The sequence below is a fragment of the Neurospora crassa genome, linkage group I (assembly GCF_000182925.2).
Source record: "Neurospora crassa OR74A linkage group I, whole genome shotgun sequence".
NCBI classification, from domain to species: Eukaryota; Fungi; Ascomycota; class Sordariomycetes; order Sordariales; family Sordariaceae; genus Neurospora; species Neurospora crassa.
In genome coordinates this window covers 5,765,441-5,779,682 of record NC_026501.1, presented here as the reverse complement: position 1 = coordinate 5,779,682, position 14,242 = coordinate 5,765,441, and the positions used below count along the sequence as shown (strand labels likewise).

General features: G+C 39.7%; 2 protein-coding genes across 2 annotated transcripts; both read right to left on the bottom strand.

Annotated features, from left to right (window-relative positions):
* Nucleotides 1-146: 146 nt before the first annotated feature.
* NCU09192 (CDP-diacylglycerol-inositol 3-phosphatidyltransferase PIS) lies at nt 147-2,725 on the bottom strand. The gene is made up of 4 exons (XM_954043.2): nt 1,955-2,725; nt 1,412-1,788; nt 1,173-1,343; nt 147-1,091 (listed from the first exon to the last, which is right to left on the bottom strand). The coding sequence occupies exons 1-4, from the start codon at nt 2,034-2,036 to the stop codon at nt 942-944; spliced, it is 780 nt and encodes a 259-aa protein (XP_959136.1). The 5' UTR covers nt 2,037-2,725; the 3' UTR covers nt 147-941.
* A 211-nt stretch (nt 2,726-2,936) lies between these two features.
* Nucleotides 2,937-6,582, bottom strand: NCU09191 (hypothetical protein). Its single transcript, XM_954042.2, has one exon. The coding sequence runs from the start codon at nt 6,475-6,477 to the stop codon at nt 3,184-3,186; it is 3,294 nt and encodes a 1,097-aa protein (XP_959135.1). The 5' UTR covers nt 6,478-6,582; the 3' UTR covers nt 2,937-3,183.
* Nucleotides 6,583-14,242: the final 7,660 nt, after the last annotated feature.

The following is a 14,242-nucleotide window of genomic DNA, read 5'->3' as shown; positions in this document are numbered from 1 at the left end:
TAGGTAACTTGGGTTCCCACAGGCCAGGCAAAGGAACGGGGTATTGGCTGAATACAGTACCTAAATAGGTAAGACCACTTCGCCTCAAAACTCATGTTCCCATCCAACAGCAAAATGACCATATGTAAAACACTCGTTACGGGAAGGGGAGAACTAAGTGTAGATGGGTGGAGGTAATGGAAAAACCTAGAAACAACTGATCAAAAGTTTTTTAAACGATAAGTAAAACTCCATTACGTACGGTAAATAACCTCCAACCAGCCAAACATCCATCCTATGCCACCCACCCAACTAAACCGAACCATGACATCCATCCATATCACACCTCAGATCATACCAAACCAAACTAGCCCATACAAACAGACACAGACAAGCTAAAAAAACATCTAAAATATGTTCACGTGTCTTCAACAACTCTTTCCCTTCCCTTGGGAACAGGTCATCCATCCATCCTTCCATCCATCCATACCTATCATGCAACTAACTTGACTGACCGATACCTTCGATTAGCCAACGGAACCCCACTGTCAACATGAACAGCAAGAACACTTCCGTACCATACCAACCAATCTAACACCGCCTAAAAATAACCCTTTTCCTTGTTCCAATTACAACAAATGTATAAGGCCCCTTTTGCCCCACCCATGAAAAGACCAGACTGCCAAAGGTTTCAGTATTTTGTCTCTTATCCTTTTTAGGAGCCGGCCGACAAAAGTTCGACATAGATGTGGAGCTAGGGTTAGGAAGAAGAAAGTTGAATAAGAAAAGTCGAAGTTGACTTTTCTCTAACCGCCTCTCATCTCTGTCCCCCTCCCTCCTCTCTCAAAGACCATACGAGCCGGAAGAAATTCGGATTCGGGCAAAGAGGAAGAAGTACCCTGAAAGAGCTACCCGGAAAAGTCACACACAGAGAGAAAGAGAGAGAGAGAGAGAAACGACAATTAACGGGTCTTCTTTCGCTCCCTTCTGGCCTCCAGGTCACCCTCCGCTAGCCACCTGCTGGCCTTGACAAGCTGGACGACGTTGATGATTTGCTTGAGCATCATGACGGGGAAGGAGACAATTGCGATGATCCAAGGGACGGTGGAGTCCTGAAACGGGAGGTGGGAAGATTAGTCATCTGTCAAGCTACCTGAATTGCTTGGTTGAAGTGTGGGGGAGTGGTGGCTTACCATTTTGTTGGCACGCGCCAGCTCGAGAGCAGCGGCGCTGTAGGGGTTGGCCTGCTTGATCTGGGGAACCTGTTCCAAGAGGCCGGGCGAGAGGAGCGGGCTCGAGAAGGAGAGCAGGTAGAGGGCAATGAAGAAGACCTCGTTGAGGGCGCAACACAGGAAGAGAACCGTCTGTGATGTTAGGTCACCTGATGTCAGCTACCACTTCCATCTTCGAGAGGATATGGACAATGACGCACCCTGTTGGTATAGTAGAGATTGAGAATGAAGCTCCTCGACTTGTCGACGTTCTTGTGACTCTCATCCGAGCCGCCCATGGCCAGAGTTGCGTACATATGCATGTAGTGGCTGGCCATGTCGAGGGCGATCAGGCCCTGGAAGACGATGGACCACCGGGGGAAGGCGGAGGCGAGGAAGACGAGCAGGCAGGCCGTCGTGCAGCGGTCCGTGACCATGTCGAGCACAGCGCCGAAGCGGGTGGACTGGTCAAGGTAGCGAGCGGCATAGCCGTCGAGGGCGTCGAGAAGACACGAGATGCTGTAGAGTAGCGAGCATGTTCGGGGGTGGAGGGGCATGTAGTAGAGTGAGGCTACAGCAAGGATGATACGGGAGTAACCTGTAAGTGGTGGGCCAGACCCTGTTAGCAAGCCATTCAAGATCTAATTATGTCTGGGATTTACACAAGCGCAAGGCGCGTGGAAGCTCGAGAGAAAGAAAAGGCCCGCGGGGCCGCGTAGGAAGTAGAAGCGGTGCGGTGGAAGCATGGATTCGCAAAATCGTACCGATCAAGTTTGGTACAAATAGGTAGACGTTCTCCCGTGGCTCAGCATCCTTTCCACGGCTGACCTTCTCGGTGGCCGGCATGGTTTTCGTTGTATGGGTTCCTGGGCTCAACACCAGGAAACACACTGCGCAATGGTTTGAAGTTGTAGCAAGGCTACTGTAGAGCTGCAGCTTTGCTTGGCCGGTTGGTTTATCGAGCTCGGCGCAATCAATTAAACGGGTGTCCGAAGGTTCCGCTTCTTGCAAGTGTCAAGTAGAGAAACGAAAAGGTCGAAAATCGGGAATTCGGTGAATTAAAGAGTTATCGGGGGCCAGTTGTTCAAGTTGGCAGTAGCTTGCATATGCTTGGTGCGGAAAATCGGCGAACAGGGGGGTTGTTGTGTGGACGAGATGAAGCGACTAGAAACTGGAAAGGAGGAAAGATAGGGGGAAAAGGTAAAGTTCTTCCTTGTGTCAAGTGAGGCAGCTGCTGGTAATCACAAGAATAAAACTATCGTAAGCTCAGGTGAGGCAGTGAACAGCGTGGTCAGGAAAAGAGTCGGGTTCGGGTTCCAGTTGCGGTGCGTTGCAGGCCGAAATTCTGGATTCTGGAAGCGGGCTGGCTGGGGTGGATGATGATGATGATGATGATGATGGATGGATAGGTACCTAGGTGCCCCTGGATGAGGCTGCTGGAGCGGACTGGAGCGGCCGACTGGAGCCCTCGGGCTTTTGATTACCCTCCGGAACCGCCGTCGGCACGGCGCCCATCCTACTACTTGCCTTGCCGCTTCTGCCCGCTGTTTTGCTCGGTCACGGCGCCGAAAATCTGCCCTCAGCTAAGACGTCAGTGCAGTGGTCTGTGCTCGCACACGTAGCGGTTGGGGCCTGCATTGCGTCGGTTTGCTTGGCAAGAGGCGTTCGTGTTCTCTTTTAGTTATTTACCTTGGCACGCTTGAGATTCTGCAGTCTTCCTGATCTGCTGTCACAACGGGTTGTGATGAGGCCATTCCCGTCACCATGGCGCTGGTACTCGGCCGAAATTCATAATGTCAAACATTGTTCTGTTATCAAAGCTTACGCTGAACTAGCTCACACATACATTGCTGTCTCCATTGTCAATACCCTGCGTGAAACACTTGATGATGAGCTTTGAGACCGTTTGCCATGCTTCTGCTTTGATAGCTTCGCTGGACTCTAATGTCTGTTATAGAAAATATGCCTTTCGCTTCTCCAACGAGCTTCAAGACTACTTCTTCTTGCCCTTCCCTCCCTTACCACTTCCGCCTTTGCCACTACCTCCGCCCTTACCACCACCCTTCCCAGACCCTCCTCCACTCGAACTGCCAGCAAGGCCACCAGACTGCATCACAGTGACCTTTCCGACGGGCACACAGTTGAAAGCCTCTTCAACCTTGAGTCCCTTGATAAGCTCCATCTCTCTCGGCCAAATCTTCTCCGGATCCGACGACGACTCATCGATCCAGCCCTTCTTGCCGCTCGCCAACCTCCACCGCTCAACGATCTCTTTCACTGCCTTACCCTTTTTCGTATTTCCGGGCTGTAGCTTCGTCTTGTACTTGAACTTGTTCAGAGCACTCCACGGCGCACAGATCGGAACCACCTCCAGGATCTCATCGCCCGCAAGCGGGTAGCCCACAAGCGTCTCGAGTGGCGCCATCTCCATCGCCATCTCGGACTCGTCCAGAGGCATGTCCTCGCCTTCCTCCATCATGAGACGGCGGACCTCTTCGTGCTCGCGGATCTCTTTCTTGACACGCTCCTGTTGTTGACGGCGGCGCTCGCGAGCGGCAGCAGCCTCGGCTTCTGCCTTGGCTTTAGCCGCGGCTTCGGCTTCGGCCTTCTGACGGGCAGCCTTGACACCCATCAGCTCTTCCATAAGGGCGCGGTCCTCCTCGTCTTGGTCCTTGTACTTGGCCGCAATCTTCTTTTGCTTGCCGCGCTGGCCACGCTTGGCGGGTGCCTTCTTCGCAGACTGTTGCTTTTGAGGGGCGGTTGATGACGAGGGAGTGCCGGTCTTTGCTGCAGATGATGGCTGGTTTGACTCTTCTTCCTCATCGTCGTCGTCGTCGTCCTCCTCCTCTTCATTTTGTGTTGCAGCAGGTTCCAGTTCCGCCGGCGACTTGATGCTCTCATCGGGACTGCTCACGGACTCCTCCTTGTTGATTTCAAGGTCTGCAAGCTCCTCCGTCGGAGGTTCTGTGCCTTGGGCAGCATCGCTTTCCACAGAACCGACTTGTCCAGATCGCTGCGAGTGCAGGGGATTGGCTCTTTCCTTCTGGTCTGCGGCGTCCTCGTCATCGTCATCACTCTCAGACTCTTCACCGGCCACTGGCTTCTGCTCGTGCGGGCTCTCTGCACGTTCTGACAGGGCATCCAGAGAGTCAGCGCGACCTTTTGTCTTGCGTTCTACAAAATCATAGACCCTATGGCGAGTATGCTTGGACTTGCTGTCGTCGGATACCCTGAAGAGTAGACCGAAACCAAGCGTCAATAGCGCCGGAGGCAGGAGGTTGCGCTTCCCTCGGACCATGAACGATCCTACCGGGAGGTATTCACCAGCGGGTGCGCTTTTCGAGACCTGGTCAGCATTGACCCACCAGGCCCCCATGCCAGCCTTGGAGTCCCAAGCACTAGAGCAGCATACCGACAAATTGCCAGCCTGAGCAAGCGTCGACGGCGGAATTGGTGCATCAGGTGTCTTTGGGTTATTCTTGATGATCACGCTTGCAGCTCCGTGAACATCGGCGTGAACGTAAACGTCACCCTTCCTCAGATACCGCTTGTACAGCATCTCGTTCTGTTGAGCATCACGGCCTCCGAGAACGAGATAACCGTCTGAGGAAATAAACCAGGTGAATTTCTCGAACCACATTTGCTTCCTGATGGGTTGGAGGACTGGTTTTTCTTGCTTGAGACCCTTTCTGAGATCTTCGGCGATCTTCTGCTCGGCATTTTTCAAGGCGATAACCGACTGCTGGACCGTCTTTTGCGCCTTGTCAGCAGCTGTTCGCTTCTGGTCGTAATATTCTCTGGCGTTGTTCCAAACGCTCAGTGTCAGGTTGATATCGACCTCAAGGCGTTTGACTGGCGCCTTGTCCTTGGTGGTGTCTGCCCCGTCGGCATCGTCTTCAGAATCGCTGTAATCGAACTCATCATCCTCTTTGTCTTGGTCAGCCTCGTCCTCTTCTTCCACGCCTTCTCCTAGCAGTAATGTGATGGTGTTCTCCTTCAGCTTCATCGGCAACTTGATAATTTCTGCGACGGGGTTACCCTGCTTCTGCTCCTTTTCAATTAGTTTCGTGATGTCAACCCAATCCATGCCTTCCTGTAGCAGGCCGTTCACGGCATCCATGGCTTCCTGGACACGTTCGATATTGGCTTGAATAGTCGCCGCCTTGCGGTAGTTTAGCATCTCCATCTCTTGCAGCCCTTCTATTCGCTTAGCTTGGTCCATACGAGCAGCTTCGAGCTTCCTCTTGGCAGCTGCCTCACGCTCGCTGAGCTTGGACTCTAGCCTTTGTCCCTCGAGGGATGAGAAGAATTCATCAACTGTTTTGTTGTAGCCGACGAACGGCAAGATACGATATGCCTTGTCATCCTCGAACTGCTTGGGTAGGAACGGCTGGAAGTCCTCGTAGAGGAGGGTCTTTGCTTTTTCGGCTGGTGGCGCATCGACGTCCAACTCTGTATCCTCAAACCCGGACCTAGGCTTGGCGATGATGTAACCATTGGAAACGGAGGAATCGGTGACCTCGTCAAGGATTTCTCGTGCTTGCTGGAGGGTGTCGAATAGCTTGTCTAGGAGGGAATCATCATCCAGGATTTCGGCAGGCTTGGTGGCTGGGTCGAAGCCGGTGAGGCGGAAGACGTGCTCGACGAGAATGGGCGGTAGCTCTGTGATGGTGGTCGCAAGGCCCCTTCGTAGCTCGTCGGCGCCCTTTTTCTTGATCTTCTTACCGGCAGCCTGATCAGCGGTTGCCTTTTGGACTGTGCTCTGCAGCGCATCCCTCAGACGCTCCTTGGTCAGGGCAGGAACACCTCCAAAGTTCTGTCTGTTTTCGAGCGTGTAGGTCAGACCAATGCGCTGGGGTTCCTGGCCTTCGCCCTCGGGAACATTTCGGAGCAGAGCCAAGATCTTGAGGTCGGCATCGGTAAGGATAATGTTGCCGCTAGCAAAGAATTCGAGGTAAAGTCGAAAAGCACCATCGCTGAACTGGAACTCAATGATGCGATCGGTGCCAATTTGCGAGACAGAGGTACAACGCCGGGTCTTGAGGTATTTGCGAAGCCTGGCGACGAATTGGCTGGGTGCCGGCGAAGCGGTGCGCACGAAGTCAGTCAAATGGCAGCGGAAACCGGATTCGATCAGGAGCTGCTGCCTGGTGTCGGGTTTGGCGAACTTGAGGAGGAGGATCTTGGAGTTGAGGTCGTAGATGTTGGCCAGGCGCAGCGACACCAGAGCTTCCGAGAGCTCGTGGGCCACCACCCTGACGTCGAGAGAGGAAAATCGCTGCTTCATGGAGGCTTATGGCCTTTGTGATCACCGAAGTTGAGCTCAATTTGGGCCGTAACGATATCAATAACGGGGGACGGTAAGGTCGGGTTTTCTCTAAATCGCTTCGGCCGTCCAAAACAATGCATCAAGATGTCATGGCGGGGTGGTGGGGTATCTGGGTACACTACTTTTGCTGGGCAAACAGTCATTCCCACACTCAATCGCCTGTGCAGTCTTGGCAAGAGGTGTGTGTGCGTGCACACACACACACACCGCATTTGACAAATCTGGCCATTTGACATCGCTTTACACGACTCAACTCAATCGTTTAATATCGAAATCTGGCCAAAACTAGTGCAAAAAGTCGATATTTTAATACTCTACGTCGTACAATTGTCTATTTTAATATTTACATTATCTTTTAAACCGTTATCAATATAGTACGCTACCCTAATACCCGCTAAAAGGTATTAATAATAATAATATTAGTAAATAACGAGTATCCTAATAATATTGCTAAGATTATTAGTGTAAGTATAAGGAGTATATAGAAATATAAGTATATTCTATTGGATATTAGTAAAGTATTTTTACTATTATAAATTTCCTAGAATATTAAAAAGCTTTCTATATAGGTATTTAAAGTATAGCGTATATTATATTATTCTTTATATTTTATTAATTGTAACTAATATTGTAAAGGAAGTTATAAACCTCCTTATATTGAAATTTAATTTATACTTTAATGAGATCTATGCCTTTTTAACTAACGAGTATAATATATATATTTCAATTAAAATTATACGGCGGTACCTTCGATAGGAGAAGTGGAAGAAGAAGCGATTCTATATAAAGGTATTATAATAATCCCCTATATTAGTAGTCGAATAGATATTAAAGGTCTTTTTATTTATTATAGAAATATTTGTATTTTGTAATAAGTTTAGTATAGACCGAAGGGACGGCGTTCGTTATATTGGTTGGGTACTCCGCAGCGCTATTGTAATAATATTAAGTAAGTTTATACGCAGTATATAGTATTACTTCTTTCTAGTTATTGTAGTAGATAGGCTATTCGATGTATTGGTATTTAGAAGTGCAACGGATTTAGCCGGGGTTTAAGATTAGATAGTAAAATACTTATTCCCTAAAATAAATCTATTTCCCGGTTATAATAGTATTTTAATAATAAATAACACTAATTAGTACCCCTATATTAAATTTTAATACGCGTATAATTAGAAGAGGGTTTTATTATAATATTTATTATTATATTCTCCCGAATTTAACTCTATTGAGGTATACTTTAGCGATTTTAAGTAGTAGTTTAAGAGGGTATATTATAACGAGGGCAGTAATAAGATATTAGATAACGATTTTGCTATATTTCTTAAACAATTAGCGTAGGATGGAGGGTATAAAGTATAATAGATCCGTAGCTATTTTAAAAATATAAAATTAGTAATAGATTGATTTAATAATATTAATAAAGAGTATATGTGAGAGGAAGGATGGCAGTCGGATGGCAGTCGTGACGACTGTCAGACCGGCAGGCATGCCCGATAGGGTATCCAACTGCCCGTACATTATCGAGGTATAAAACTCGATGCTGTGACCCTCTAGATAGCAGTTAGATTTTAGAAAATAATATATCCAAAATCATTAAGACAACCATCGTGCTATTTATCTTATAATGGTGCTTAATAAATAGTTGAATTGAACTATTATCCTATTTTATATTATATTGTTGGATTTCTCTTTGGAAATTATCTCTTTATTAATAACCGCTTCGTCCGACTTCTATACTTTATATATAAGCTATATATCGGCCTACGGACCGCCGTTATCTAACTAATTAATTATTGTTATTTATTAATGCTATGCCTAAAATGGATTTAGCCGACCTAGTAACTATTAGAGACCTGCGCTACGTATCGGACTTTATTTATTTGAACTTATATTTCCAATGGATTAGACGGTTAAATTAATTAAAATACGAAATATTTAGCCGATTTATTGCGACTCTACTTAATCCTCCCAACGAAAATATATTGGTAATATTAATATCTACAACGCGGGCTACGTATCGATTACAACGAATTCCCCTAGCTCCCTACCTAGAAAATTAGATTCTTGACTATTATATCCTTAAATAATTCTTTGATATAGTAATTAAACTTGTACTACTACTCTAATTAACTTTACTATTTGTTGAGTAAGATAATAAATATTAAATTAATAAGCCGGCTGATTATTAATAATAATAAATTTAATTAATATTCGATTAGTAACTATACTTTATACTTCTCCCTATTATATTAGAATAAAATAAGATTCAATTGCGTAATAAGTAGTCTACTATTCGAAAAACTAACGAGGAGACTAATAACTAACTACTAGTTGGCTATTAATAAATTCCCTATAACGAAATTCAATTTCCGAAATCAATTACGCTAATGGAATTACCTCCCTTATATTTATAGTCTAACGACTAACCGTTTAATTAACTTCCTATTATTAATATTGATAACTTTTAATTAAGAGGCGACGCTTAAATATTTATACTACTTATATTATTTAAATTCGAGGGCCGAAGCTTTTTTAATTTAATAGATAAACTTTTTTCTTCGCTAGATATTAAATAGTTCTATAGTAGTAACTATAATTAATATACTAAACAATATAATAGTAACGATGTTTTAGACGCGCTCTAAGACCTATCGTTGTGCGACGGAAAAATTAAAGATGTATTACTAGGTAATAGAAAGATTGAAAATATTAATACCGAAATAGTAGATATAAGGTATAAACCCGAAAGCGACGTGAAAATGACCGAACTATTAATACCATTCAACTTTTATAGAATAAATTAGGTATAGTACCTTTATTAATATAAACCTTCTATATCGGCCGAATTGGACGTATTGATGTCCGATGTACCCTATTAGGCTATAATGAACCTTATTAATCGTATAACCTAATACTTAGTAAATATTAAATTCCAATGGACTTTTCCGTTAATATAAGATCTATCCTAGCAAATATAGATAAGGGTTACAATTATTATTTCCTCCGATTCTAGTTTAAATATTAATTATACTACGCCAATACTATTTAAAAATAATAATATAATAATAATAGATATTAGAAGGAACGACCCAATTGAATTATTAATTATTATTATACCTAACCCAAATATACCGACGGTAGTTTATTAACTAATTCTAGCTAATAATAAATAAGTATTAGTAAGCCGAATAATATTTCTAGAGCCCCCTAAGAAAGTATTTAAACGATAAAATGTATAAGCTCCTTCCCTACTATTGTAAAATAAATAAAATACCTAATTAATAACGCTTTTAAGGCTATTAAAATAGTAGAAGGGGAAAGTGCTAATTAAAGTTAGACTATTGTTCGACGTCCTTAAATTTATTGAAACCTTACTCCTAAATATTAATTTTCCTTATTCTTATACCTTCTAATATAAGTTACGAGGCCTACCTGGTATTATATTCGCTCTATTTCCGAAAAACCTTAAAGCCTAACTATATTTATCGGCGCTAACCTCCTTTTCCTCCGATATTATTGGATTACCCTCTAAAGATTAATATATAGTTAAATTACCCTCTAATTCCCAATTTTTTAAATAGTAGTAGAAGGTATTTTAAAGCGTACTTTGTATACCCTATAGATTTTAAGTAGCTATTTAATATTAGTATTAATTAATTAAAGTTAGTAATATAAATTCTATGTAGGTAAACGCCGGTAATAATACTATTGCCGGAGGTAATAACTATAGTTAAAGTATAATTAATAATAATAATACCGGTCCAACCGGTATATCGGATATAACTACTAATAAAGAGTTTTATTATATTACGTATATAGTTAAAGCTATAGGTAAAATTAATAATAATAAATTCGAGGTTATAGCCGACCGTTTTACCGCTTCCCTTTAATTAATTACTCTCGGTAAGTAGAAAATTTCGATAATTAACTACTTCTAGCTTAATGTAAAAGAAAAGGATAGTAATACGGGAGGCGACTATTTTTAGTTGAAAGATAAAATATATATTACTTTACTGTACCTTTTTATTGAAAGTGTTTAAAATAATGCTATTAATGATAATTTTAAGGTAGACGCTCTACAGAAGAATTTTTACTAATTATTTATAGGCGGAGCGAAAGTATAGTATATAAACTAATTCAATGCGAAAACCCGTATATTAATAAAATAAAATCTAAATAGCTAGTACATTGCGATTCTTATATATTAGAAAATGCTATAGGCCTAGGTATTAATTAAGTTTAATATATTAGAATATTTATATAACGATTATTATACCGGTAAATTACTTTATAATATCGTAATAGAAATTATCCGATATTCTAAGGAATTAGGTAAAAAAGATAGAGGTATATATATAGTACGTATTTATAATTGTTTATACCCTAGCTTGAAAGATTTAATCGTTGAACCAGCCGATAATATAACCCTTAATAAATAGTTAATGTACGTTAATTATTATACGGAAATTTATTATTTTAAGATTATTGACGATTTAGGAGGTTATAATAGTAATTTTAATAAGCGTATACTAAGGGCTAAACTTAATAGTAAATTTCCTAATATTAAAGCGATTAAAGCCGCTAATTTTATAAAATAGGAAGAGGATAATTGGGAGGATGCCGGTTTAATACTTTAGGGAAGGAATAATTATTAAAACGGCTATCCTAATTATAATAATTATTAAAAATTATCCTTAGCCCCTTCAAATTGTATTGGATATTGTAAAGGATATTACGGATTATCTTCCAGAGGAAATTGTAGTAGTTTATAGTTATATTAGGGAAGTTTATTTTTATACGGATATTGTAGTTTATTAGGAATTTAAAGTTTATTTCGTAAATATAACGGTTTATTATCCGGCTAGTGTAGTAGTTTATCCGGCTAGCGTAGTGGTTTATCTAATTAGTGTAGTAGTTTATTTGGGCGAAGTTAGTATTAATAAAATCGTCCGTATTAACGTATTTATTATTAATATATTAAATTCGGTCTACCCTATAACGGCGTTTATACTATTAAGGATAAATGTAAGATGTATATAGGAATAGATAAACCCGATTCTAAAGGGGAGCGTTTTAAAGACTAAAGCTTTAAAGAGGTTAATTAAAACTATAATTTAGGAGAGGAGGAAGTATTTCTGGCTATTAAACCGTCATTGGAAAATGTATTAATAAGCATCCTTACTACTATTAGTTCTAGATCTAATATTAATCCCGGTTCTATTTATTTATTATTGTATAATAATATAATTCGTTAAATGTATAGAAAGTATAACGAGGTTTTTCCTATATGTAGTGAAATGTTCATTTATATTTATATTAATTTATATACCGAACTTAAACTATTAGGTTTGGGACTAGTAATTAATTAATTAAATTAATTTCAAACGTAAGGCTTCAATAAGGCGGGCTTTGCGATAAATAGTATTGAATATAATAAAATAACCGAAGCCTTTAGAGCCGTAGAGTAAATCGATTAAGGACTATTAAGTCCTTCAAATAATCCTATATAGTACGGCTATCTCTAAATAAACGTTCGCTTGGAACCGGAAGGCTATAAATATTCTATTTATATTAATACCGGTTATTTAAATATTCTAATTAATAAGTAATAGATCTCTAAAAGCCTAAATATATAATTTAATAATTCTAAGATAAAATTATTCGATATTATTAATAGTTATATTATTTTAATTAGACGAGTAACTTTTAACCTTTTTATTGAAAATACTATCGATAATCGTCTAGTATAGTAAGCCTTTATATTAATTATATAAGTAATGAAAGGATTAGCTATAAAATTATTATTAGGAATATAATAAATTTAATTAAATTAAATTATTATTAATTTGTTAAAGAACTTTATATGAATTCCAATATATGGAAATATAGTAGTTACAACCAATTGTACAGCGAAGCCTATCCGCCGAAGGGTAGTAGCGACTTGCAATATAGTTGTTCTGCTATATTCCGAACGTTTTATCCCCGTTGATTTTACGTATATTACCGATAAATCCTTAGCCGGCGTACTTAAAAAGTATATTTTTGAAGCTAAATATCCCTATATTCGGAATTATCTATTTAATACTAAGACCCCTAAACTTATAAATATTATTAATACTACCAATAAGTTAATATATATTTATTACTCCTAGCGAATAGGTATAATTAAAGATTTCGATAGTGATGGCTACCGAACTATTTCCTTTATATAAGTTTAAGCTCTATTAACTATAGTAAAAGTTTAATTAGGCGAAGAATTCGTATTTATAATAAAATTCAAAATTATTATACTTACCCTAGATATAATTATTATATACGACGCTAGCGATATAATTTAGGATGTCCTTAATTGCGAATTAACTGAAGAAGATATATTGAAGCTTCTCTACGAATTATTGAAGCGAAATCTATCCTTCGGTATAGGTAAAGATAAGGATATCTTAAAAATTAAGTCTATTTATAGTATTAAAATTTGCAATTATAATCCTACATACGCACAACGTATTAAAACGCTATTAGATAAATATAATATATATAATAATTATAGTATTATTAAGATGGACGAAGAAGATATGCTCCGTATTAATTTCGTTAAAAACTAATATAAATAGAGGGTTTTATTTAAATTATACTAGTTGGGTATTTAAGACCGTCAACTTCTTAATAATATACTAAATAAGATGTATAAAGACGGTAAATTCGAGTAGATGTATAGAGTAACGTTATTTAGCTATCTATACTTCGTTATTTAGCGTACTATTAATAGCGTTCGTAAAGGCTATATAGTTATTAATTTACAATTATTAAATTGCATAACTATTGGCGATTTATATTTACTACTAACCTAAAACTCGATTATCGCTAGGATGAGAGGCAAAAATTTTATTAGTTACTTCGACGGTTCGGCGTTCTTCTATTAAATTAGCATTTATCTACTCTATTGAAATAGAATAATTTTAATTAATTTAAGAAGATTAGAGTAATCGAATATTGTATTAATAGGCTATAAGAACTCTCCGGCCTATACGCAACACTTTATTAACCGTAAGCTTTACTTATACCGTACGTTTATAGTTAGGTATATCGATAATATTATTGTATTTAGCGATATAACCGAGGATTACCTAAAGTACTTAAAAATCATCCTTAAGCTCTTTAAAAATATTAATCTTAATATTGCACTAAAAAAATTATTCGTCGTTTATCTATCCGTTCGATTGTTGGGTCATTGTATCGATAGCTTAAGTATAGTAATTATAACCGACTGTATTATAGTAATACGGAATATTTAATAACTAACCGATTTGGTATTGTTAGAGTACTATATTAGCCTAGCTAATTTCTTTAAACGATTTATCCCTTAGTTCGCCTAAAAGATCGGTCCCTTAGAAGAGAGAAAAGCTAAGCTTATTGAATTTAGTAAAAAGGATGGCAAAATACTAGAAAAGAAATCCCCGGTAATAAGAAAGATATTTACTAATTCATTAAACTTTACGCCTATAGACCTCGAAAAAAAAGTATTTGCTATTCTATAAAATTAATTAATAAAAGAAACCGTCGTCTTCTATTATTACCCTAATCGAACTACCTTTTTTAAAATCGATACTTCGAAAAGGTGGGGTTTTAGGATTATGGTCTTCTATATCGAAGGCGACTGGTGGGACGGGAAATCCATTCCCATCTATAAAATCTAGCCTATTCTATTCTATAATAAACGGTT

Coding starts and splice junctions, on each gene's coding strand:
- NCU09192 (XM_954043.2), bottom strand. CDS start 2,036: ATGCCGGCCACCGAGAAGGTCAGCCGTGGAAAGGATGCTGAGCCACGG. Junction 1,789..1,954: donor ATTTGTACCAAACTTGATCG/GTACGATTTTGC, acceptor CACCACTTACAG/GTTACTCCCGTATCATCCTT. Junction 1,092..1,172: donor TGGCGCGTGCCAACAAAATG/GTAAGCCACCAC, acceptor CTCCCGTTTCAG/GACTCCACCGTCCCTTGGAT.
- NCU09191 (XM_954042.2), bottom strand. CDS start 6,477: ATGAAGCAGCGATTTTCCTCTCTCGACGTCAGGGTGGTGGCCCACGAG.